This window comes from Phalacrocorax aristotelis, chromosome 16, assembly GCF_949628215.1.
Source record: "Phalacrocorax aristotelis chromosome 16, bGulAri2.1, whole genome shotgun sequence".
Lineage (NCBI taxonomy): Eukaryota > Metazoa > Chordata > Aves > Suliformes > Phalacrocoracidae > Phalacrocorax > Phalacrocorax aristotelis.
The window spans coordinates 5402426-5427978 of record NC_134291.1 but is presented as its reverse complement, the minus strand read 5'-3'; the positions used below and the strand labels follow the sequence as shown (position 1 = coordinate 5427978).

Below are 25553 nucleotides of genomic sequence, written 5' to 3'. Positions count from 1 at the left end.
GGATGGTGGTGATATGTCCATGTAGAGCTATCATGATTCTAGTCAGAAAGTTCCATAGCTGCTTAGCTAAAACAGTGAAAAAAAAAAAAAAAGGTGCACACAGACAACTTACAGGGTATTGACATATGATGGAAATCATTCAGCTGATGTGGACAGACAAATTACTCATCAGCTGTTCTGGGGTAACTGGCCATACACCAACATATACCAACGCTGGTATACACCTCTGTCCATCCCAGCTCTGAAGGTAAAATGCATTGACTTCAAGCATTTTAATATATTTAGGAATTACAGACATAGTCTGAGACACCAATACCCTGAATGCTGTAGCTGTATACATGATAAGACAATGATACTTCCCAATGGAATTGAAAGAACAAATGTAAAGATATTTTTAAGCATTATTTTTGAACAACACATTATACACCAGGGCACACTTTATTACTATTACTACATCTTGTCGAGCAGCTATGGTGTTGGATAGACTTAGGAATCCATACGCATAAGCAAGGGGATGTTTCTCCATCATTACAGTTCCTGTCCTCTCTTTTTCTCGCTTCTCTCACACTGTTGATATGGTAAAAACGAGCAAGTGTTATCTTTTCCAAAAGTGTCTTTCCTTAAAAGGATCTTTTCCCATCATAAGCCAAGTGAAGCAGACATTTTTGTGGGCGCTGGGGGTGGCGGTGCGGACTTAAGCTTAACATATATGATAAATATAGAGGAAGTAGAGAAGGTATTTGGCATGTGGTAACAACTTAGGCTAAATAAATTCCAGTGGTTACCCAAACTAAAAGTTTTTTTACGATAGCAAACAAAACAGACTGTAGTTGACTCTCTGAGAGCGCCTTTGACACTGAAAAGGCAGCACTGAGAGTGAAGGGGAAGCTCATAAATGAAATAAAGTCTCTGAGAAATTTTGTGTCATAAAATATAAGATAATCTTGGTTCCCTGGGTGCAGTCACCTCATCTGAATGGCTGAGCTTGCAACGCTAATCACGAGATGCCCAATCAACATTGAAGGAATGGCTTTTGAAGGCAGCAGGATGCCGTAATTTGTCTTACCACCGGTGTCCTGGCTGTGACACTGTCTGGGCACTCATCTGACAATGGGAAGGTAGTAAGATGCTCCCCTCTTCTCTCTGAAATGTGGTGGTTGTGATAGCTTTTATATTTTGCCAAGGAGTACCTTTCTTGTACACGTGTATGTTTTTGGAGCTACTAGTCACTGCCATCACTGCTTGGCAGTGGCAAGAGCTAAAACCTGCAGAAGAGATTTCTTGCCATTAGTGCGGGATGTGAGCACCCAGCTCCCCAGGCAGATGCCGCTGTCCTGGGGAGCCGCACGGCCGGGGCGCGCCGGCGTTTGCCGGGCCCGTTAAGCTGGGCCTTGGGGGATTCCTACGGACGCCACCGGAGAAGGTCCAGGTACCAGGAAGAAATCTGTTTTATTTTCTCAGGGGCCGGGTGATGGATCACAACACTGGAAACCCGAGGGAAAACACAAGAGCTGCTGGAAGGGCTGCCGCTGCTCCCCTCCAGCTCTGCGCAGAGCTGCGGGACGGCCCCGGGACTGCGCCCGGCTCCCCACCCGGGCCCCGGTACCGCCTCCCCTCCCCTCGGTCCAGCGGGGCGGGCCGGGGATCCCCTCCGCCTCCCGCCCTCGCTCCAAGCCCCGGTGGTGCTGCAAGCCCCGCTCGCACCCGGGGAAACGCAAACGCCGCCCCGCCGCGGGCTGACAGCTCCCGCCCCAGCCCCAGCCCCGCACGGCCGCCTGCCCCGCACGGCCGGGGCTCTCCCAGGGCTCTCCCGCGCCGATTCCGCCCGGCTCGGCGGCGGGGCGGGCCGGGGCGCGGCCTGCGGGCAGGGGTGGCCCAGGGCCCGGCTCCGCCCCGGCCGTGCGGAGGCCGGCAGCGCGGCGGGAGGGAAGATGGCGGCGGCGGCGGCAGGAGGGGGGGGCGCTGCCGTGGTGTCGGTGCTGGCCCCGAGCGGGCGCCGGGTCACGGTGCGGGTGGGGCCCGGCACGGTGCTGCTCCAGGTGGGTCCGGGGCGGGGGCGGCCGAGCGGCGCGGAGCGGAGCGGCGAGGCGGGGCGGAGCGAGGCGCGGCGCGGCAGGGCCGACCCGGCCCGGCCCGGCCCGGGCCGTCCCGTAACGCCTCTGTTTTCTCCGCAGGTCCTCGAGGAGGTCTGCAGGAAGCAGGGCGGCAGCCCCGGCGAGTACGGCCTGAAGTGAGTCTCACCGCGAGGCCGCCTCCGCCCCGCAAGGACGGCGGGCGGCCCACACGGGACCGGGCCCACGGGCCCGCGGGCCGCGCCGCCGCGGGGAGAGGCCCCGCCCGGCCCGGTGCCCGCGGCGCTGCCCCGGGCCGGGCCCGGCGCGTTGCGGGCGAGGCGCAGGGCCCGGTGCCCGCGGCCTGCTCGTGGGCCCGGCGCGCTGCCGCCGGCTGTCCCGGGCGCGCGTGTGGCTGCGGGCGGGTGTCGGAGGGGCCCGGGGGTCCGGGAGCTGTTCACCCGGGTCAGCCTGCGTTTTGGTCTTTGCCACGGGTCCTGCGTGGTGGTGCACGGGGACATTATTCACGGCCATCTCTGGGGAGAGAGGGGTCCACGGGCTCAGGTTGTTCCTCAGCAAAGTTATTTTGTTCAAATTGATCTTTCCTGATTTCCCCCTGCCAAGTTCCCTTTGCTTTTTGGGTAGATACTGAGATCCTGTGTAACCTCCATGAAGGTGTCCCTCCCCACACAAGCACTTCTGCTAGCTCACGCGCTGGTAGGACTCTTCTCTCTTACCCGGTGGTTTGACCGAATATTTTTATGGTATCATAGTCAAGAGGTTATTTGTCTGAGTGGCAGTAAAAAATACCAGACAACCCTTTTAATTTAGCAACAAACACTGGGCTTGAATACCTATTCAGTTGCTATTTACCTCTTAAAGCCTGAGGAGGAGCATGTATTCGAGTATTTATCTGTGACCACTACAAACTGCATCTTTTTTGGTATGTAGAATAATTTTTGTTCATGAATGTTTTATGAATTGTGCATTGTTGAATAGTTGTGCATTGTTGAATAGTGCTCTGTGGCTTCTGGTCAGCTCACAGGGAATTCTCTTGCTCAATACCTGGACTTTGCATTGTTGCCAGTCCCTGAAGCGATCTGAAGGTGGCATAGGATGGTTCCTGGTGTCTTCATGGGCTGTGTTCTTCTTTAGGTTTCAGAGGAGTGTGTTGGATCTCTCTTTACAGTGGAGATTTGCCAGACTGCCCAACAATGCCAAGCTGGAGATGGTGCCAGTCTCTAATAGAGTGGAAGTTGGAAACACGGTATGTTCATTTCACAGTGTGACCCCATTTGTTCAGTAATCAGTCATGCTGGATATGATCTCGTCAGATCTAACGAGCAAGGGTATGGTTAGGCTTGGACAATGCTCGAGTGGAAGACCACCCAAAGACGGGCTGAGGTGTGGTGGGGAATGGTGATTTAGTAGCTGGAAGTCTTTGCTTGCAGTCTGGGATGGTGGAGTGCCAGCTGCATGCTGGAGGATAGGGAGATCCTTTGGGGAGCTGAAAAATTAGTAGTCAGGAATGCGTAAGAAGTTAAACATCACAGATGACTTTGCTCAGCAGTTGAACTACTAACTCAGTTCCCTTTCCTAATTTCTGTTTCAGTTGCTGTTGTCTGCCTCTGGATTTTGACTAAAATCTCAAATTCTTACAGGATTCTCTTTCGCTTCCTTCCCAGCACTGCTGCTCACGGTGTGTTCACATTCACACAGCTTTAGAATTTTTTGTGATGTGTGCTGTGTTTAGCAGTTACCGAATGTCCCTATTTGGTATAATTTGCAAAGGGCTTATGGATGCCGTGTTCTGTAGAAATTATTGTCACGTTTAAGAGACGTAAAAATCTTTTATGCATGTCGTTATAACAGCTGGAGGCATGACTTTTAAAACGATGCATGGATGTTAATGAGCATAAACATTTTATGTGGTAAAAATGATGTATGGTCTTATTTAAGTAGCCTGGGAATGAACATTTGTCTATCACTAACAGCCATCTCTCTTCTTACTGACTTCCTCATATGGAGTTTCTCAATTTTTGTGAAAGTTTCAGGTCTATTAGTGCTAATCTCCTAATGTCTGTCTGCCAAAATGCATTAGTGGTGTTTTGTTATAGGCAGTTGCCTCAGCTGTCACAAAGATAAACTGATACATACATTGAAAAGTGAGCTTTGCAGTGTGAGAAGGCTTTGGAATCTCTGCTCTAGTTCACTGTGGATGTGCAGGGTAGTTTTTGGGGTCACTGATGCCTGTGTTTTCCTCTGTAAAACCTCCATGTGCTTTGTTTTGGCACTAATGTTTTCTTTCTGACTTTGTGGTAGAAAGAAGTTTGTGCTCCAAGTGACGTATTTAGTTAAAAAAATACCACAAGCTGGTAGCATCTGCTTAAAATTTTCAGTTAAAAAAAGTTGCGATGGCATGGAGTTCATCTTCCAGAGGAAAATGTTTCTATTAAAATGGTACAGTGGTGACTTTATCTGACATTTGCGTCCAGTTTGGGAGGTATTGTACCGAAGGAAAACAGTGATTTTATTTATTTTTGTTTCCAAGAAGATTACGCAGCATATCAGGGTGAGAAGGACTGTGTACTGTAGGAGAGGGGTTATAACGTGGCATCACTACTTTAGATCACAAACGAGAAGAGCTAGTGAAAGTTTAAGTTGTTACTGTTTAGTTGTATTTCTACAGAATCCACAGAAGTGAGGCTTCACTTGGAGTGCTCGTTGCTATTTCATGAGGTTGAGAAGCTAGAGTGAATGTATTTGTGAAGGGTGCAGTCTAAACAGAGGTGATGTCCCATAACCTAAGAACAGAGATTTCACTTGGAAGATTTTTACAGAGAGTACAAGAAAATACTTTGTACAAAACACAATTGACTAAAAGGATTCCCTGCCACAGGGAACTGGTGTCCAATACACCAGTTTAACACAGCTGGATAACTCTGTGACTGGAACTGACACTAGCATTATGCCCTAACGTAGTGGCAGTTGACACGCGGACTCAACCCTGCAGGCCAGCCGTAGTAGTGTGGGGGTGAGTTTACTTCTATGCCTTTTGTTATTGTCTCTTTTATTGAGATAATGTGCATGGAAGTAGGTGTGCTTGCTTTCCTGTGGTGTGCTGGCAGCAGTTACCCCTAGAGAGAGAATACAGGTTTTGATAAATAATGAGCTTATTGAGCAAATCTGCTATTTTTAAAACAGAATGCTTTTGGATTTGCCTTTGCATATAAAAATAATTGAATCCTGTAAGACAGTTCTTCAGTGAAAAATTGAACAAACTCCCCAGGTGTGATGGTAGGTGATCTAGGGGTACCGTCAGTACAGTTCTAGTGTTAAAGTTGTTAGCCTTTTGGTTATATGTTTGTGAACTTAGAAGGTGATTGGCCCTGGTCTCTCTATTATTTTATATAGAACCTGGGATTTTTAAAAAGTCTTTTCTAGTTGACTGAATATGACTTTCGTGACATGTTTAGCTTTGAACTGTTGCCCAAAACCTGATGCAACTGGTAGTCTGAATTTCTGGGCTGGATTCTTATAGAATGGTGATGTCAACTGTCATCACTCTGCTGTAGCTGAGGAAAAAAAGCTTGTCTCCAGCGTAGGAGAAACGAGGAGGTTGTGTTAGTGGTGGGATGAAACGACTCAGTTCTGTTGGCTAGTTGTTGATGATGCCACTGTTTCCCTTATGTAGAAAAATTCCTGGCTCTGGCAGATCACAGTTTGCAGTCCCGCAAGGACTGGTAGGAGCCGAGGCAGATGACAAACACATTCCTCCAGGGAAATCACAATAGATTGCCGGAGTGTGTGGTGTCTGTTTTTTTTTCTCCTCCCACTCATGCTCGCACACACATGCGCTCACAGAGGGAGAGAGGATGTGCTGAGATTGTTGGTAGGGACACGTGAAAACACAGAATGAAAGAAAGCTTCTGTTGATGTCCTAGGCTTACATCCTTCTCAAGAGTTTTGAATAAGGCCAATTTCTGTGGACTTCAGAAAACCATAGCTGACTAGAGACACTAGGTGCTGTAAGTTGCAAGTTATACACACGGTCTCTTTGGACTGATAACAGTTGGTTGGGTCTTCAGTAACTCAAGGATAGATTTGGACTGTGTGTGTTGTTTCTCTGTGTGGATGTCCAAGTACGCTGTTCTGCCTCAGGGCAGTTGTTCTGCAAATCAATGCTTAAGTTGACAGAGGTCTAGGTTGGTGTTTTAGATCATGCAGCTGCATCAATCCTGTCAGGGTTATTGGAATTCATTTTATATAGCTGCAAAGACCTCTGCTGTAAAGTTTCAGCTAGCATAAAACAACATCTCGGTTGCTCATGATGACACATTATTTGGGACACTTGTTTTGGCCTTTGTCTGAATATGTTTCAATCCAGGATATGTCAGGGAAGAGGGGCCCAAGAAAGCTGGCTAATATTTGTGGATCGCCTCCTCCGTGCTCAAGAGCAGTCCATTCCAACGAATAGGAAGTCAAGCAAAAATGTCAGGAAGCCTGCATGGATGAACAAGAGGCTCCTGGCCAAACTCAGACACAAAAAGGAAGTATACAGAGAGTGGAAGCAAGGATGGGTAACCTGGGAGGAATAGAGAGACCTTGTCTGAGCATCCAGGGATGAAGTTAGGAAAGCTTAAGCCCGAATGGAATTGAATCTGGCCAGAGACGTCAAAGACAACAAGAAGATATTCTTTAAGTACATAGGTGACAAAAGGAAGGCTGGGGAAAATGTGGGCCCATTGCTCAATAAAGCAGGGACTTGGTTACACAGGACAGGGAAAAGGCTGAATGCCATCTTTGCCTCAGTCTTTACTAGCAAAACTGGCCTTTAGGAATCCCAGGTCCCAGAGACCGGGGGAAAGGCTGGAGCAAGGAAGATGTACCCTTGGTGGAAGAGGATCAGGTCAGGGAATACTTGAGCAAACCGAACATACCTAAGTCCATGGGCCCTGATGGGATGCACCATGCATGATGAGGGACCTGGCAGATGTCACTGCAAGGCTACTATTGACAGCCTTTGATTGATCATGGCTATTGAGAGAAGTGCCTGAAGACTGAAGGAAAGCAAATGTCACTCCTGTTTTCAAGAAGGAGGACACAGGTGGGTCAGCCTCACCTCAGTCCCTGGGAAGGTAATGAAGCAGTTAATCCTGGAAACCATTTCCAGGCACGTGAACAACAGGAAGATCATCAGGAGTAGCCAGCATGGATTCAGCAAGGGGAAGTCATGCATGACCAACTGGATAGGCTTCTGTGATAAAAATGGCTGGCCTGGTAGGTGTGGGGAGAGCAGTGGACTTCAGTAAGGCTTTTGACACTGTCTGTCATAAGATCCTCATATATAACACTCATATTCATAGCAGAATAGAACTATTCTTAATATTAATTTCTAAAATAATCATTTGACTATTCCTCTGCATTTTTAACCAATGTAATCCTTTGCAGCAAGTGTTTAGAAGGAAGTAGTGTTTTTTGGATATCAGGTTCTAGGGATCACTGATACACTGAAAAAAGTTGTTGTCAAGAAAAAAAGTTTTCATAAATTTTTCAGATTAATTCAGTGTATTTTTTCCTATAGGTTCGGATTGCATTACAGTTAGATGATGGCTCCCGTTTACAAGACACCTTCCTCTGTCAACAAACTTTGTGGGAACTTCTCAACCATTTTGCAAAGATCAGGTGAGCAATGCAGTGAGAAACTTCTTGTTTGGATGGATCTCTGCATGACAATAGTTGTTGCTGTGGTGATCCAGCTAAATCCTGCAGATCTGTAGAATTCGCATTTATTTGACTGTGATTTTTCCTTTACAACACAGACGTTTGCCTTTTCCTTGCTCTTTCAGATTTGACACTCCATAGTTTCAGCATTGTTTTCTAACTGTCGAGTAGCACTCCTGGATCAGGGCATAAACTGGTAACAGATGGCTAAGGCTAGGAAGGAACTATAACTGGATGTATATTGCTGTACCTGTCTTTTACATAAACTTGTTTTAAGTCAAGCCACTGTCAGAGTTGAGATGGTAGCCTAGATTATCTTGATCACCAGCATTGCTGTGCTGTGGTTCCGTGTGGTGGAGGGGGTTCTTTGTTAAGCGAGGTGCTATTGCTTTTGAGGCTTGCCGTTGTGCAAGTTCTTCAAGGGGATCTGGAGCTCTCAGCAGGCTAATGTGGAATCTTCAAAAGACTGTTTAGATCCTGTTTAAATAGAAGAATTTATGGTCCTACATTTATTGAATATATACATGGGTTAGGAATCTTATTAGAGTCCAGTCTACATTAAGTGCATTCTTTTGTCTTTAGTTTTGACTTAAAAATACTGTATTGTTTTGAAGTGTCAAGCTAATAAACTGTTCTCCAAAGACAGTTCTTTTATTTTTGTCTTGGCTCAGAAGATGAAGCCTTGAAGCTGTGACAGCCATTCTATTCTGAACAGAATTCACAAATTTCATTTTTTCTGTTGTAGTTGGCTTTACATTTCTCTTGATAAAATGATTTTTTCAGACCCTGTATTTCTAGCTTGTTCTTTCTCTTACATTTCTCTTCTGCTAGTTGTTCTGTTGCATTTGAATCTCTTGCTCATCTGTACAGATGCTGTGCTATGGTATTGTGCAAATTGGAGCTATCTTTGTTAATTTCTCAAACCAATTAAGCTACTGTCTCTTTAGATGAGTATTTTCTGTGTCAAAACTTTTGAAGTCTCCAAGGCTGCGGTGCTAGAAAAGCTATGAAATGAGCAGTCAGCAGTGAGGGTGGTGGTGCAGTAGCAATCAGATAAGCTCAGCCTTTTAGGGTACAGTTACAGGATGCAAAACAATAGATTGTCACCTCTTAGCTGAGCTGTAGTAATTGACTGGTTACGGGCATGTGCTAGTACTACACTAACATGTACTAGTGTAAATTACTTTAAATGAAGTTTTAAAGTTGCGTGTTCTACCCTGCAATTGAAACAGACTAAGAAACATGGTTCTTGGGTTGAATTGGCTGACGTTATCTCATTAAGTCAAGGTTACACAGTTGAATGGTGTGACTGGAGTTGCTCCGGAGCTGTTTCCACGGTAAGGAAGTAATTCTTCCAGCCTCCCAGTGATGTGCTGTTAGTTTTCTGCTAGCTTATCTCCCTGACTGGCCCGTAACAAGATCAGAGGAGTGACTAGTGCTGGCCCAAGGGAGGGAGTTTGGATCGGGACCACCTTCTATGCAGCAGTAGGGGATTGAACAGTTACTGCTCACCCCTGCCCTCCTTGCTAACTCCCCTAATACTGTTTGTGCAGCTTTATGGGGAATTAGCTTAAGTAGCTGATTCAGGTGTAAAATAGTATTTTCTCTATGTCATCTTTCAAGTCGCTAAGTTTCCTAGCCCAGTTAAGGATTGTCTCTCATAGGCAGTCATGACAAGAAGTGTAGCCTGTCTGGAAACAAGGATCTAAAAGGAGGAAGCGGCAATGGGTAGGAATGGCATATGTCAGTCTTTATACTCAATATTTTGTATCATCAAACCATAAGTTGAGGAAATGCTTCAGGTAATCTGGTGACTCTAAAGGGATACAAATGAGCCTTACTTGTCATTCTCTTTTTGCCTTTAGTTGTCAGGGACCAGATCTACGTTGTGGCATTTACTCTTAAGTCAAAAGGGTCAGTCGTCTTGTAAATGCTAGAGAGAAAAGAATTCTTTTTCTTTTGATTGAGGAAGGAAGTAGGCAAGAAAAGCCAGGTATAATTTTCCTGGGTGTTTTGAGGCCCCTCTTGTACCTTACTGCATACTTTGTGCCCTCTGGGAGCAGAGGAGTGCCTGTTGCAGTTTGGGAACTGGTAGACTGGTGGGGGTGGTACATATGGAGAGTGACAAATAGGCTTTGCGTGGCTTTCTCACACATTAGTTGGTTATTTGGTTTAAATGTTGAGCTTTTTATATAATTTTGCTTCTTTGGAGTGGTTTTATTTGTTAGAGGTTATTGTAATAATAATAGCTAATGTGCATGCTGCTCTTTTTAAGATTCCAACTGCTACAGTGTGCTAAACATTATTAACTTCAGTTCATAAGATGCAGCTGTTCTCTTCTGCCCTCTGGAAGCTGAGCTCAGATGTTTGGATGGACTTTGCAAACTTTTGATTAAGTTCAACAAGAAGCAAAGATGCTGTGTGTGTCTTAATCACAAAACAAGATGGATCTATAGCCATCCATATAGATTTCATGGGCTGTGCTGCTTTTCAGTGTGTATTGACTCAGTTGACTAACTAGTCAGCTAGTTGTTGACTTTTGCTGAATCCTTCCTTTGACTTTCCAACTGGAGACGTTTTCCTGGAATGCTTGGCCGCTCTAAGTGCGTGAGGGGAAGTATTCTAAATCCACTGGAATTTCCCCTGGGTTTCCAGCGTCCATCTTGGCTAATTGGGTCTGAAGAAGGTCTGGAAGCTATTGTAAGGCTGCTTCTCCTCTCAGCGTGCGGCAGTCCTTGCACAAGATGTTTACAGGCCCTGTCAGATCACTACATGAAGGAATCTAATCTGCTTGCCGTTCCCCTTCTGAAGAACAGCACATCAAAGAAATGACAGTGTGTTTGATGTGTGTGCTTGCCTCAGTGAATGCATGTAATGGATTAACAGCAGCTGGAGGAGGAGCCTGCTCGCTTCCAAGAGTTATACAAAAATAAGTCTCAGGGGGATCTTTCCTTGGAGTCTGCTCTGCAGAGACTGGCTGAGGGCACAAGCATTGTATACCCTTTTAGCATTAGGCCTGGGAGAACCATTGCTTTTCTGTCTCCCACTTTTGCTTGTCTGGCAGCTTCAGCAGCTGTGTAGACCGTTACGTAGAAGTGATTGCAGTCTGGACACTTGAAGGCAGTTTTGGCAATGACTGTGACTCTTTGCTACTCTTGTGGTATCACTCATTAAGTTCAGATATATTCCATACGTTTGTAGAAGGCTCTTCAATCCAAAGAGTTGCTTGGATTGAAACGGAAAGCAGTTTTGGAAAGGTGAATGAAACTAGGTTGTGTTAGTCACATTGGTTTGCTCTCTTAGGGGTCTGTGTGGTGAGGAGGTGTGTTCCATTGTGCCTCGGGTTCTTTCCTCCGAAATGATGGTCATCCACCTTTCCTGACAAACAACTTGAGGTTCAAGCTTTCATTCTTCTGGGTGGTTTTGGCTCCCTTTTCTGTAATTCTGTACTGTTTCCTCCATGTCTCGTCAGTCCTTTATCTTTTGTGCACTTCTGTTGAGGATTTCTGTAGGGATACAGCTGATCCTGTTTGGAAGCAAAATCCATCAAAAATAAGGCAGGGATGACTAGCTCTCCTGGATTATCTGGAAAAGTCTGAGCACCCATAGCCTGCTGTGGTGTGCTGAAAGTAGTCTCTTAAGTGCTATTTTGTTCCAATCTCCCAGTCAGGAGACAAGATTTTTTTTTCTGCCTTTCCTCATCAAGCGTTGCCTTTTGGAACTCAACTGCTGCAAAAGGAGCGAGGGCGGTCGGGGCCTGGGTCTTAAATCACAAGATTGTGCTAATTCTGAATTAGGAACTTAATCTCTTGATTCCTGCAGAGCATTGTGTATGACTTTCTGTCCTTGAGGGAGAATAACGACTTGCAGAACCTCAAACGGTGGCAGACCTATTCTAGTGTTGTTTTGGTTGTTCACCTTGAGTTAGAAAGTTAACTGTGTTTCACCATCTGAAGCTTGAATATAATAGTTTGGATGCTCTGGGTGTGTCCGTCTCTTTCTGCACAATGGGATTAGGTGCGGTGGCTGGGAGAAGTGTTCTGAAAGAATGGTACCTCAGGACTATAAAACCCTTATGATCTCTTGCAGCTGGTCTGGAAGTAGTTCTCAGCCCCTGACTTCCCTAAACCAGACCCAACACTCAGGACTGGTTTTACAGGTTACTCTGTTTGAATTTGCTAACTCTAGCAAGTGGAGCTTTCCAGTTTCATTGTGACTCACCTTGTCCCATATCATCATGCTTTATTTAGAAAGGCTTAAGTTTTAACCTTTAGATCAAGACGGGAGGTAGACTTCTACAATTAAACCAAACAGAAGTCTCAATTTAGGTCTGTGCTTAACAGGTTTGCTCCCCCACATCCTCCATCTGGAACTCTTTGATGTGCTCTTGAGGATTACTCAAGGATTGAGTATCATAATTCTTCAGGTGGCTCTCTCAATCCTGAGTGACTTCTGGTCCCAGCTGTTTCACTTACATTTCATTGAAGCTGAGTTTTGTGTATAAATGTAAATGTCCTTGATGAATTTTCCCAGACCCTAACGGCTATTTCCCTTAATTTTCTATTCTCCTTCCCTGTACGGATTGTTCTGTCACTTTGTGCTGGGCTAAATAGTTTCATGTTAAAATATTATGTAAGACATTGATTGTATATATATTCTTCTCAGCTGCTCATCTGTGATGTATTTTGGACATAATAGAAAGGCTACATAGGATAATATTGGCAAAGCTATTGTTAAGTAACTTTGAAGATTATGATGATACTAAAGATTATTGGAACTACTGCATCAAAAGTAGTAAGGTGCATTTGGGTGTGCAGAGTCTGCCTTCTGCTGTGCAAGCAGATTGCTAAAGTGCTAAGGGTTATTTTCCTTCCTTCTTACCTGAACAGAAAATGTTATCCCTGTCTTAAGGTGGTCTTTCCATAATGGTTGGGTTTACTGCATGCCTATTTGTGGACCTACCAGCTATGAAGTAGAAGCCTTTCCAACAGGAGTAGTCAGTGTGGTCACAGTGCAGGTGTACTATGTGACATGCGTAGTCACTTGACAATTAGACGCTCAGTTGACTGAATGGATTTTGACTATCACTTAAGGGATCCTTTTCCTACATAAACCCTGGAGATAACTTTGTGTATAGTAATACTGCATCCCAAAATACATATGTTTAAATTAAACAATGCTGAAGGCAGAACATTTTAAGTAGAACTCCTTTCCAGGAAAAGTCAGAATGATCTAGCCTTGATCACTGACATCCTTTTCTTACAGTCATTCCCTGTTCCGTCCCCCAGGTATGACGCTTACAAATTAAAGCACAAGATAGAGTCCCTGAAGGTACGACTCATAGGTGTAAGTGATGCACTAGATATAAGCCATCTGAGTTCCTGCTTAATTTTTGTGATGCTTGGACACCAGGTTGATGAATGTTTTGCAAATATATTTAGGAGAATGTGTGGCTATGAATGCTACTGCAGAATTGCAAACAACGCAGAGAAATGGCTGAAGTAGAAGTATATCTTTCCAAAACTTCTAATTTCCAGTGAAAAATACTGGGTTTTTTTCAGGCTGCCAGAGTCCTGCAGGTTTTGTTTTTCTCTTGTGAAGTTCACTGCAGAGACTAGAATCTGGTGACTGAAGAGACAGTTAAGTGTGTGCATTCCCATAACCCTGTAAGTCAGTCATTTGCAAAACTCCTCATCAGTTCAGTAGTCAACACCAGCGTAATAGGGCGTAAAATGACAAGTTGACTCCAGGGACTAGCTTCAGCCTCTCTTGTCAGAGGCCTCGGGAAATGAGCAAGGATGTGTCACTTTACTGGGCTGTCAGGTGGGTTTCATTAGCTGAGTTGCAGAGAGGTGGTTTGTCTTCAAGTCATCCAAGATGATATGATGGGTGATTGTTTCCTGGTGGGGTGAGGCACAGAGGAAAGCCATTCCCTCTCCATCCCCCAGAGACTGGACTTCAGAGAGCATTAAGATCAAGGGAGTTTACCATGAGGAAGAATTTCAGCTGTTTTGCTTTTGACGATAAAACAGCTGTTGCGATGCAGATGGTATATACCAGCTCCTTACCAAGGGATGTCCTGGCGCAACTGAAATGACAGAGAGCTCAGGACAGAACGTGCTAACAAGAGCTACTGGAGCGTTATCAAGAAGGATAAATCTCATCAGTTGTTATTGTGTTGATTGGGAATATCCTGGGGCAATTTTCTCACCTTTTGTAGTTTCCCCAGTGAAGTTAGGCTGAAACTTTTGAAGAGAAAACTTTTGTTTTCAAAGCAACAAAAAACTTTTTTGGGAAAAAAAAAGCTTGTGAGAATTCAGCCAGTTATCTTTCTGAGCACCACTGTCTCTCAGCATGGCCAGTGTTCTCCTGGTCACCTTTTGGCGCTGGTGTGCTGGAGGGGAGAAGCAAACTCTTTTTCTCCTTAATTTCATGTTTTACCACATTCTCATCTGATTTCAGTTTGAGTTTCACTTCGACTGCTGAAGGGGAGACCAATGTGAAAGAGTGTTCCTACTATTGAATCTAAATCATTGATTTCAGTGCATCAGTGTAATGTACTGGTTAATTCTTTATGGCTTTGTACTTTTCTGCAGGCATCTGAGGTTTCCTTACTAAAAGCGTTAGTCCCTGTTGTAGGATTTTCCAACATGTGCTCTGTTTTGAAATTCATGGTCTTGAGTGGATGATGATCTTGGGTGGATGAGAACTGAGGCTTGCTATGACAGACAGTGATTGTCTTTTCTGTGTCCATCTCCTGTGTTTGATCAAGTGAATATGTAATCCAGCTTCTCTTCTACTTGAATGCCTTAGAATTGCTTATCTAGAGGAAAATGGGAAGAGTAGCACCTTTGTCAAGAGTAGCATCTTACTGTTTTTCCCCTTCTCTGTGCCAAGAGTCCTTCACTTATGTCTTCCTCTGCAGATGGCCTGCCAGCAGTTTGCATCATTGCTAATATGTGTCCTGCTGAAATGCTTAAATGTGGGTTATCTTCACTTTGCCTACTGTGGCAGCCTTTCCTTTGGCTTTGTTTTGTCCCTGGTCTCCAGAATCTGAAAGCTTCTGCTGTTTCTTTTTCTTTTTTTTTTTTTTTAAATCTTTTATTCTGTCTGATACTAAGACAGTTGAATTCTTTGTCCTCAGATTATTTGCTTTAGAGCAGTATCTCATTCTGTTTGTTGCTGTGCATACATGGAAAGAAACTGACCTGTCCCCAAGGAAAGTACAGTCTAAACTGTAACAAACTCTTTAACTTAGATTAGGGATTAAAAAGAGCATATTATTATGCTGTCTTATTGACGATAAAACATTAAGTTGTGTTCCAGATCGGGTACTGAGGCACGTGAAGAACAGTGTGCTCAAATTTAATTTCAGAAATAACTTGAATTATTTGTCCTTTGTTTTTAAACTTTCAGGGCTGTGTTTAAGGAACAGTGAATGCATTGGAGTAAATTTTTTACCTACTGTTTAGTACTGACTCTGTGAACTGTGTAGTGGATGTTGCTGGAGGAATGTGGAGGAGAGTGTTGCTAGATAATTTCACTTCTTACTATTGCTCTACATTGGTTTTGGAGGGGGTAGACTCTTCTGTAGATGCTGCAGGATTTTGCTCTATATTGCAGGGAGTTTATGGAACAGCATGGTGAATTCTCTCCGGTCTGTATTTACATGCGAGATGAGGTAAGTCAGCACAGCCTTCTTAACTGTCTCTTGTCTGTTGGTCCCTACAAAATAAGAAAAACTCAGCTCTGCTTTCCAACCTGGAAAGTGTTTCTTTTGAACTTTCTTGAGAGGGGAAGTAGAAAAATGTTGGTCTTTTCAAAGCATGACGTGTCTGTATGGAAAAAAGCTCTCTTGGAATGTAACCCTGGGCCGTTTAGACCTCTGAGCCCATAAAATGAGCTCAATGACCTGTTTGTGTTTTTCTTTCCAACTTCTTTTAAAGCTTGAGTCAAAACAGTGGTTTAATTTTAATAAATATTTGCTTTTCTCTGTGTTTTGATCTTTTGCTATTAATGTTTTGTTTAATATTTTGTATGTGCCTATTATGGAATTTGCTCTCCCTAGCTGTCCACTTCACTTCCCACTGACCTCTGTGGATAGATCATCTTTATTCTGGAACAGGTCATTACATGCACCTCCCATCTGCTTGTAATGAAATTGGCTGTCTTTCAGCTCTGAGACATCGCCTGTGATTTAACTTCTGACATAAAATAATGCTTTGCTGATGTCAGATGCGATTTGGATGTATGCATGGGATGGAAATATATGTAGGTTATCTTCCCTTGAGGTCATTTTAATAAGCAGTGAATTTGGTAAAGCAGTACAGGTGAATACAGGTGGATTCAGGTCTCATTTCCAACTGCAGAAAGAGTATGTTTTGAGCTGCTTCTGGTGCTGTGTGGTGTTTGATTTGATACAGGCTTCTTTCTAGAAAGAGCACTTCAAATGCTCTCCCAGATAGGCAGTTGCCATAATTACTTTCCTCTGTTTTTGTTGCAGATATCAGGAAAAGATGCCCTAGAGAAGACAACACTGAAGTCTCTTGGCCTGACTGGAGGCAGTGCCATCATCAGGTTGGGAGGAACAAAGTTTGGATTCTTTATTTTTCCCTTCCACTCTGGTGGTGATTTGTTTTGTTTCAAATACCAAAAAAAAAAAGGCACAAAAAAACTTCAAAAAGACAAACATCGCGCCACTCAGTAATTACTGTATTTGCCTGTTTATCTGAAACTGCTGCCCAGATGTGCTTCCCACAGCTGCAGATGCTGGCACTGACCAGTCATGTGCAGATTAAAGGGGCTTGTTTGCTTCTTATGTGTTTTTTTCTTTTTTTTTTCTTTTTTTTTTTTTCCCCCTCCTGTGAGTGAAACAGACAATTCAAAGTTAAAAGCCTCTCTGAGAGGACGATCATCTACCACTTCATTCTTCCCTGCCTTGAATCTCAGGCATTGAACTCCCAGTCCCTGCAGTGCCTCCTGCTGACTGTTTGGGAGGGTGAGGTGGGGGACAATGTCAGCCTTTCTGTGATCTTCTAGCCAGTTCTTTGCAGTATATACAGAAGGCAGGAGTGATTAGAAGCTGTGCGTTACAACTGACTGTTGTTTTTTCCTGGAAGGCAGTTTTCTTCCAGTGGAGCAGGTAGTCCCTGTTCTGTTTTTTGGGTTTTTTTTGCACAAACCCCTGACCCCCCACCCCTAACTTCAGAGCAACTGGAGCTTGTTCTTTGTGAGTGTCTGGAAGAAGGTGGTCATTAAATTAGGGGTATATTTGAGTCTAACTATCTTCTTTGTGTCATGGTCACGTTGAGAATGGGGAGGGCAGTACTGATAGGATAAATTATTTTAGTTTTATTCCTTTTGGTGTCTTCTTTAAGAGTCGTCATGAAGAAATGCAGTTTATCTGGCCGGGATGAAGCTGTGGGTGCCACGGTGCGGTGTAATGAGTTAGTGAGGCCAAGCCCTATTGAAGGAGCAGCGGATGTGCCCCTACCTCAAGCAAACACATTCCTAGAGGACTTGGACCACAGGGATGTGGCTATGTCTTCAAACAGCTGCACAGACAAGCAAGACTTGATTAGAGAATCTCAGGCCAGCTTGGAGGAACAGTGGCCTTCCTCAGAGCCCAAGTCTACCCCGTTTGTCCCTTTTTCTGGAGATGGACAGCGTCTGGGGGACTCTTCTGTGGCTGTACCGTCTCCTGCGTTAGATATGCCATCTTCAAAGCTGCCAACAACTTTTTCCAGCCCTGGAGGCCCTTCTAAGCCAAAGAAGTCTAAGAACAGCCAAGAACTGCAAAAGGAACAAGAACAGGTAAGGGAAAATTCATTTGCAATGAGGGCTTTTTTTAATCCTGCCTTGCCCGAGGCTGAGGAAGGCCTGAACAAGGAAACAGATGAACAAGGAAAAAGATGTTTCCATATTTAAGACTTTTGCCCCACAATATTGGGTTAGGTGCCTTGGTGACGTACAGTTTTGCCAAGAGTTCAGTGAGGAAGTACTGCATTTTGGACATTTACTATAGGAAATATGAAGGATGGGAATTTAAGAATTTGCTGTCTAGAGGCAAGCAAAGCTTTGAACCTTGAGGTGTCCTTGATGAATGGTTCTGATGGAGGCAACACAACCACATTAAAAGCATAGTCCAGAAGAGCCTCAATCTCTGCGCCTCAAATTCCATGCAAATTTAATTAACAAATGCCCACTTTTATCACCTGACCCCTGGGTATTTGTCCTTCTTTTAAAAATTGCTGTCTGCTGTGTAGTTTTGCTAAAGATGAGCAGAGTTTAGTCAGACTTGTGTTTTACAATAGCCTGAAGTCGCTTACTGCTTGTTGTGACGGATTTATCTCCCAGATCATGCAAAAGGTATAAGCTTGGTAGAGTTTTACATATGGAAAGGGATAACTTTTCTAGCTTGTTGTAGGATTGTCCTAGGAGCAGAAGTGGTCTTAATAGGTTCGTTGCAACTTGATCCCATGACTTCCAAGGTCTGAGAAGATGGTCAGAGTTTCTAACTCTTAGGTTGTAAGGCGTGCTCAGATTTCTCATCTGAGCCTTTCAGTGGAACGTGGAACTCCATAGTAAAGCTATTGTAAAAGCAGTATCCCATGCTGGTAGTTGTTAACATCTGCCTCCTCAGAGTTCCTTCTGCCTATGGTCACTCTGACTTAGAGTTTAACCCTTTTGGTGATGCGTGTGGTAGAATGTAGGGGGTATAGCTCTAGGAAAGGAATTTTTTCAGCTCCAGTTGCATCTTACTTGCCAAGAGTTTGATATTTGAAAAAAAACAGGTATGGACCTCTTTCTTTCAGTCCCCATCCCTTCTGTGAGTCTTAATTTTCTTAGTATTGCAGATGAAGCAGAAACCTTCCATCTTTTTCCTTCTCTATTTCTGCTTGCATACAAAAGCTTCTTCTGTCTTGCTCTAAAATATTCTGCTTCTTAAATAAAGTCTAACTGTCTCTCATCCTTTTCCCCAGAAGGACAAACTGCACATCTGTCGTCATTGTTGGTGTCTCTAAAGTAAAACTGTATTGGTTAAAATTAAAAATGCTTTAGCCCTTGTAGAGGTATCAGAACTGTGATGGCTCAAGAGTGGTGTGATGCCATCAGAGGATGGCCTTTGAATGACGTTAAGTAACCTTTCTGTAGAGCAGCTGTATGGAATTGAATGCCTTCAGCAAGGTTGGGTATGTCTGGCAAGTAGTATAAAAGTAGTACAGGAGGCATTAGTTAATATTTTACTCCATATTATTGTGCATTGGGAGTTTCACATCCTGGATTCTCTGAGTGGCTCTTTCTCTTGCCCCTTCACTGCACACATCATCACTAGGTAGGGCTGGCTTTAGCGTTCAGAGATCCCCTTCATTGTTTCCCACTCTTTAGTACCTCCCAGAGCTGGAGGTTTGTGTTTATCTCTGGTTCTGATCCAGCCATGGGATTAAAGAGTAGAAAGAAAGGGTGCCTGATGAGGTTCAAAGGGAGCTCAATCCAGAAGGAATTTAGGAAGACTGTGTACTCTCTCATGTGTTGTGGAGATTCTACCTTGGTTGACTTCTTTGTGGTTGCAGTCCGTTCTTGATGAGTTTCTGAATTGTTTAGGAGCAGAAGCCAGACCCTGGAAGGACTCTGGAGCAGTTACAAATGTGGCAGAAAGAGGCCGTGCCAACCCAGTGGTGAATATTTCAGTATATTAGAAACATGTTTGGGTCCGTCTAATCAGTGTTTTTAACCTTTTGGAAGAGATGCTGAGCATGGAGAACTAAACAGTAGGCTGGGTGCTTTGTCCAGTCTAATGTGTTCCTTGCCTCAATCACACTTTCACCTACAAGGGATTTGGAAAGAAGTAGTTTCAGTTGTGTCTGAAAAGTAAGGAAGGAAGAAGTGCGAGGGTTTGTGGTCATATTCTTCATCAGTCCTATTGTCCGCACTTCTCCATATGCTGTCTGCAGAGGCAGAACTCATTTTATCATTTTACTGGCTACAGCTTAATGTGAAGTTGTGTTGTTAGGCGCAGAGCTGAACAGCGGTGGCCTGTGGACTCTCCGGCATCTTTCTCAGAACTGCAGTCCAGTTCAAACCACTCAGGGGCAGTTCTGGAGCCGGCCTCTCTTCCAGTTTGAGAGCAGCTTTGGAAGCAGCTGCAGATTCTGTTGGGGGGGTTCTGCCCTTGTGTTAAACAGCATGTGATTTTGACTGCTGCTTTCAAGCCCTTTGATCTCTGGTGCTTTTGCTGCTGATTGATTACATTTTGTTCCCTCCTCCATTCCTGCCATCCTCTGCTCTCCTTGCTCTCAGCTGCAACAGCAGAGCAGGGCTAGCCACATGGCATCTGCTTTTTGTCCCTTTTCAGTCCTGAGGAAAAAACCCAAAACAAAACAAATTATTTTTAAACATCAAAGGTCCATTTTTGTAAAAGAATCTTCCCATTAATGCTTTGCCTGTGTGTGGTTTTTGAAGCTGAAGAGAGAGGCTGGATAAAATCTGTGCCGGCGTCCCTTCGTTTCTTGGGCTAAAGATGGTTTACAGACAGCTGCATGCTGACTTTGATGTCAGAACATTAATTATCAGAAGGTAACTTTACACCAGATTCCCCATGAGATTAGAGCTTCCTGAGGAGGTGGGTCTCCAGGGAGGGGCTGCTGCTGTGAAAGCACAATAGCCACTAGTTTGCCGAAAGGAGTAAGTTTTCCTCAGTTTACCTGCTTACTTGGGTCTGAGGTGGTGACCACAGAGTGAACTGCATTATTCCTGACGCCTGGCTTTATTGCATAGACTGCCTAGTAGGAACTGCTGTGAATAGGTGGCTTCAGCCTACTGGTGAAAAGTGCCTAACATCTCACCTTTGGTAGCAGAATTAGAGACTTTTAAGAATGAAGGTGGCAAACCAAAACGCAACGTCTCTGGCTCTTAAAAGGTATCGCTGACAAGAAACATGACAGCAAAATGCACGGCTTGCTTTCCTCCAGAGTTACATAATGGAAGGTAGAACCTGCCATATGGTGGCCTTTTATTATTACAGGAGGTGGTTGCATTTTGTCACGGTTGCAGAAAACACTAGATGGGTAGTGAACTGGGAAGCAAGCTGGTGTACCTGGTAGCCTCCTTTTTGTAAATCGCCATGGGAAGGTAGTTTTCTAGGATTCTGTCTGTGCTTTAGGCTGTATTGAGAGTACTCAGATTGAGAGACGCCAAACTGGAATACTGAAGTGAGCAAGTGGTAATGGATGAAAGGAATAGGATGGTAGCTGGATCCTGGGGAAAGAGAACTGGTAAAGCAACAGGAGTGGATACCTCTTTCTCTCTGAAGAGTTTTTCTTAAGTCTGTAAGGAGGCGAGATGTATGGTTGATCCCACAGGGTGCTAAATACGTGGCAGAAGAGATACTATGATATTAATATGATGTGGCAGTCTTTGCATCCTCAGTGGCAAAATGATGATGTCTTTTGGTTGCTAAGCAGTGCTTAGTAGACACCTTGTGCTGCCCTTCTCTGATCAGACCCTGTTGTGCAATTCTGGAATTGAGTTGCAAAAACTGAGTCAAACCACCTGAATTTTGTTTCACATAAACTAACTCATTACAGCTCTCTCCAGAGTTCTCTGTTATTGGGGGTTAGCTGAAAATTTAATATTAGGGAATTCTTACTCTAATTGTGTATTTTTGTAATCTTGTTAGACATGCACAGATCTGCTCCTTCTTCTGTACAGAAGAGTATGTTTCTTCATGTTAGGTAGTAGCTACTTAATGTGTCTTGGTTTGGAAGTTAAGATGTTTGGCATTCAGTGTTGGCTAGGGAAACAGATAAAATTATAGATTTAGGAGCTGAAAGGTACCTGTGTGTCTGTGTGGGGCCAGTACAAGCATCCTGCAGATAATTAAATGGGGATGTCTTGGTTGGATGCAAGATGGAGGTCAATAATAGATCGTTTGTGTCTGGGAAGTAGTGGATTTTGTATCACAGCATGTAGGTAGTAGCTCTGCTAGGCTGGGGAATGGCTCTAGAGGGGATGTTCCTGGCTGCCCATTTGCAGCACCTTGTTGGAAATGGAGACCCATTTGTTTGAACGAAGATGTCTGGAAAGTGATGCTTGAATGGCAGTTCTAATATACAGTGGTCTGGAGCAGGGAACACACAGTGAGTAAAAGGGGTGAACACTTAGGACTGGGATATATGTCTGTCTTCTGCTATCTCATGATTTCTGATGTCTTGGCTGAAGTCCTTAGCTACTGCCATGGTTTGGGCAGTGACTGACGCATTCCCCGTGGAATCCTGCGGCTGTAAGGATTAGCTAAAGTGCTTGCTAGAGCCAGTACTAAATGGGAAGTTTAGGATTTGCTAATGCTGACATTGGAATTCTCTCGATTATATCCCAGCACCCTTCACAGCATGCCATAGGATATGCCTGGTTGGTCTTTTTTTTTTTAAGAAGTCTATTTTCAGCATGTGTGTATGTGTGTCTTTACAATTAAATGAAACTTAAGCCTGTCTGAGGAGATTGAAGTATACCTGAGTATTGGGGAGACCTGATTAATTCTCTAGCCTCTGACATCAATTTGACCTTACCAGACCAGCTGCTGGCAGCAGTTAGGACCGTTGTGCGACAGGCCCTTTCCCAGATGGTGGCTCTGCACGCTCAGGATCACTCCTGCAGTGCTGGGCATTCCTCCCCCTGAGCCCCAGGAAAGCTGCAATCAGGCTCTTTCACCCGCTAGTTAGAGCTGACCCTGCTCAACTTTCTAAAAGTAGTCAAGGGTCCCACCCACAGAACCTCGCTCTTTTAATTTCTCAAATTACCCTTTAGTGCCCACAAGCAGAGTGAACATAGCCTTGTAATTTGTGTTGTTGCTTTTGACAATTGAGGGAGAGTCCTTCTGTTCCCAAGGGGCCTGTGCCTGGGGGAAGGGAGAATGGGTGGAAGAGATGGAGGGAGGATATTCAGGCATTAATTAGGATTGGGAAGAGTATATGAGGGAGTAAGGGGAGAAGAAATGGACGTCAGGTTTGTTCATAGAGCTTAGAGCTGTGTTAGGCTGGCAGCTGACTGTAGAGAAATTCTGTATTAACTGTCTGAGCTTTGTTCTTGTGGGACTCTTCAGTCATGGACTGCTTCCCCCCTTGCATCTCCTGCAGCACACTATTCTATTTGCTTTCAAGCTTTGTGCATTTAAACATTTATCTGATTTTAAAAGTTTGACTTGTTCAGGAGCCAATAGGTGTAACTGCCTCTTGTGTATTTGACTCCTATAGCGGTTTATATTCGCATACTGACACAGCTGCTCCTTTTGATGTAAGGGATAGTAGCCAGTATCTAACCTTTTCTAAACTGGGAGGGATACATAATATTCTCCCTTCAGAGGCAGCAAATGCTGTTTGTCTAATAGGCTGGGGGGGGAGGACAGGTTGGGGTTTGGATTTTTTAGGGGTTGTGGGTTTTGGTGTTGTTTTTTCTTTCTTAATAACTGCAACCGCAGTTATAGGCCAGGACACAATTGTGCTGAAAGGTTTGCTGTCATGATATCCAACCCCCAGTTCTGGGCTCTGGAGGCAGGGGGGAGCAGAGCAGAGTTGTGCAGGTGAGAGGGGTATCTTGGCTGTTTGAGGTCTGTGTGCTGCTTGAATGGCCTATCCTCAGCAGCTGGGGTATAGGGAAGGTTGCCAATAAATGTATTAAGTACCTTTATTGCAGCTAATGCATATAGTGAATGGCTCCCCTCATACCTGTCTGCTTTGCCTGCAACAAAGGCTGATTTCAGTGCTAAGTACTTTGTAAGTGCAAACCAAAAGGGTTTTCTCTGTCTAAGGGAGCTTTCTCCACACCAGAAGCCAGGTTAAAAATTTGAAATGCATACAACGAAGCAGTGGCTCAGTTCAGAGAACTCAACAGCTCAAAAACTACCCTACCCCAAACCAAAGGGTTGCTCTCCAGAGTAAGAAGAAATACTGAGCCCTGTTTGGGAACAATGCCAAACATTGGTTCTGTGGCAAGAGAATGGGAAGCGAAGAGAACAGAAGGTACGATGTGAGCCAGGAGTGCATGGCAGATGAAAAACTTAAAAGGGCAGTCTATAGTCTGTAGTACGAAGCACCTGTGTAAGCTGTACGCTGCCTGTAGAATGGCAAGGAAGTGATTACATACTCAGAAAGGTTTGAAGTAGAGCAGGGGGAGGTAGGTTAGGGTTTTGGGATAGGAGTAATTTCTGAGTACTTGTAACAAGCTTGTATCTAGCTGGAAGTATGGTTTAGCTGCAAAATATCATTGCATTGTAAGTGAAGAGATTCCTCAGGCACTCCCTGGGAGGGAGTCATCTCTCCTTATTTTAGATGACCCTGGGCTTCCTATACTGACAGTGGAGAGCAACTAACTGCTAGGGTGTGATTCATCTGACAATATAGATTCCTACTGCTGTTGGGAGGAATTGTGCCCCAAGCTTTATCAGCTATAAAAAATGACAGCACTGACAACCTCTCTATCGTTAGTCTGATCTTAAGTGACATGAATTCCACACTAGTGATTGTATGTCAGTTTGCAAATACTATCCTTTTACTCTTTTCTGGAACCTTGTAGCATAAGCAAAGCAATGCATTTAAGACTAATTGAAGCTCATTTTTATTCTGTAGCTTGTAGAACGAGAGCCACTTGTATGTCACCTAGACCTACTCGAACCACTTCCTGCTGTCCCAGAAGAGCTTCCTGATGAGTTTTTTGAAGTCACGGTGGATGATGTACGGAAACGTTTGGCACAGCTGCAGAGTGAGAGGCAAGTTCCCTTTCTGCGGGCAACTCAGATGGCTCCGTATCCTTGTGTTGAGCAGAGTGACCCTACACACCTATAGATGCTGGGATCTCTGGGTAAAGGGTTGTAGATAAGTTACTGGGTGTTGAATTAATGAGTTAATGATCAGCGCTAGAAGCCTCTACCCTTTATGTTACTTGAGTTCAAGGGCTGTGTCACATTTCTGTGACAGAACCTATGTTTTTGTGTGAATTGGTTGGGCATTTGTGCATGGGATAATGGTTTCACGTGGATGTTGAAAGTTTTATTATCACATAGGCATCACAGACACTTCATGATAAGTTTATCTGAGAACCTCAAGCTAATCAGGGATGGGCCCTTGCTGAGAAAGGATTAAGAGAAAGATTCCTTCCTGTATTCTGCATTTCAGGGAGTTATTCAAAGCCACTTAACACCACACCTCTTTTTCTTTCTTTCCTTCTCCCCTCTTCTGAAAGAGGAGCCACTGCCTTTGTAATTAGATCTGCTCTTATTTGCTAGGGGCCCAAAGCAGTGGTGATCTCCTATCTGTTTTGATCTGACTTCACATTAACTATTAATAATTAAATGGGTGGAATTTGTAACTTGTGGTGGACAAATATATGAACACGATGATCTAGCTTCGTAAGAATAACTCCCACTGCCTTCAGCAGTAGCCAGTGGCATTCTCAGCTGGTACAAAACACCTTGTATTTTAAGTAACAGAATTAACCTTTTATTAGACCTCATTAGAAAAGACCAACTTTGAGAAAGAAAAAATAATTTTCCACCCAAATGGAAATAAATCAAACTTAGCCACCAATCACAACATGAGAATACTTGGAACATGCTCAAAGAGGGGTAAGAAGCATAGGAAGCTGGATGAACTATGCATCTCACTGTTCAAGTAGCTTTCTGTCAGATATTCACGATTTTATTGTACTTTTATTCCAGTTCTAAACTAAAAACTCCAATTAGGATAAACTGGCCTCCCTATCACAACAGCATTTTGCTGTCTGTAT

At 44.2% G+C, this 25553-nt stretch overlaps 1 protein-coding gene across 1 annotated transcript in view; it reads left to right on the top strand.

Annotated features, from left to right (window-relative positions):
* Positions 1–1884: 1884 nt before the first annotated feature.
* Positions 1885–25553, top strand: part of ASPSCR1 (ASPSCR1 tether for SLC2A4, UBX domain containing) — a 48911-nt gene continuing 25242 nt past the window's right edge. The window contains exons 1-8 of the mRNA XM_075111508.1: positions 1885–2039; positions 2175–2230; positions 3207–3318; positions 7636–7736; positions 15399–15456; positions 16279–16352; positions 17153–17588; positions 24398–24537. Coding sequence (XP_074967609.1) covers positions 1932–2039; positions 2175–2230; positions 3207–3318; positions 7636–7736; positions 15399–15456; positions 16279–16352; positions 17153–17588; positions 24398–24537 — 1085 coding nt within the window. The 5' untranslated portion in view covers positions 1885–1931. The remainder of the gene's footprint in view (positions 2040–2174; positions 2231–3206; positions 3319–7635; positions 7737–15398; positions 15457–16278; positions 16353–17152; positions 17589–24397; positions 24538–25553) is intronic.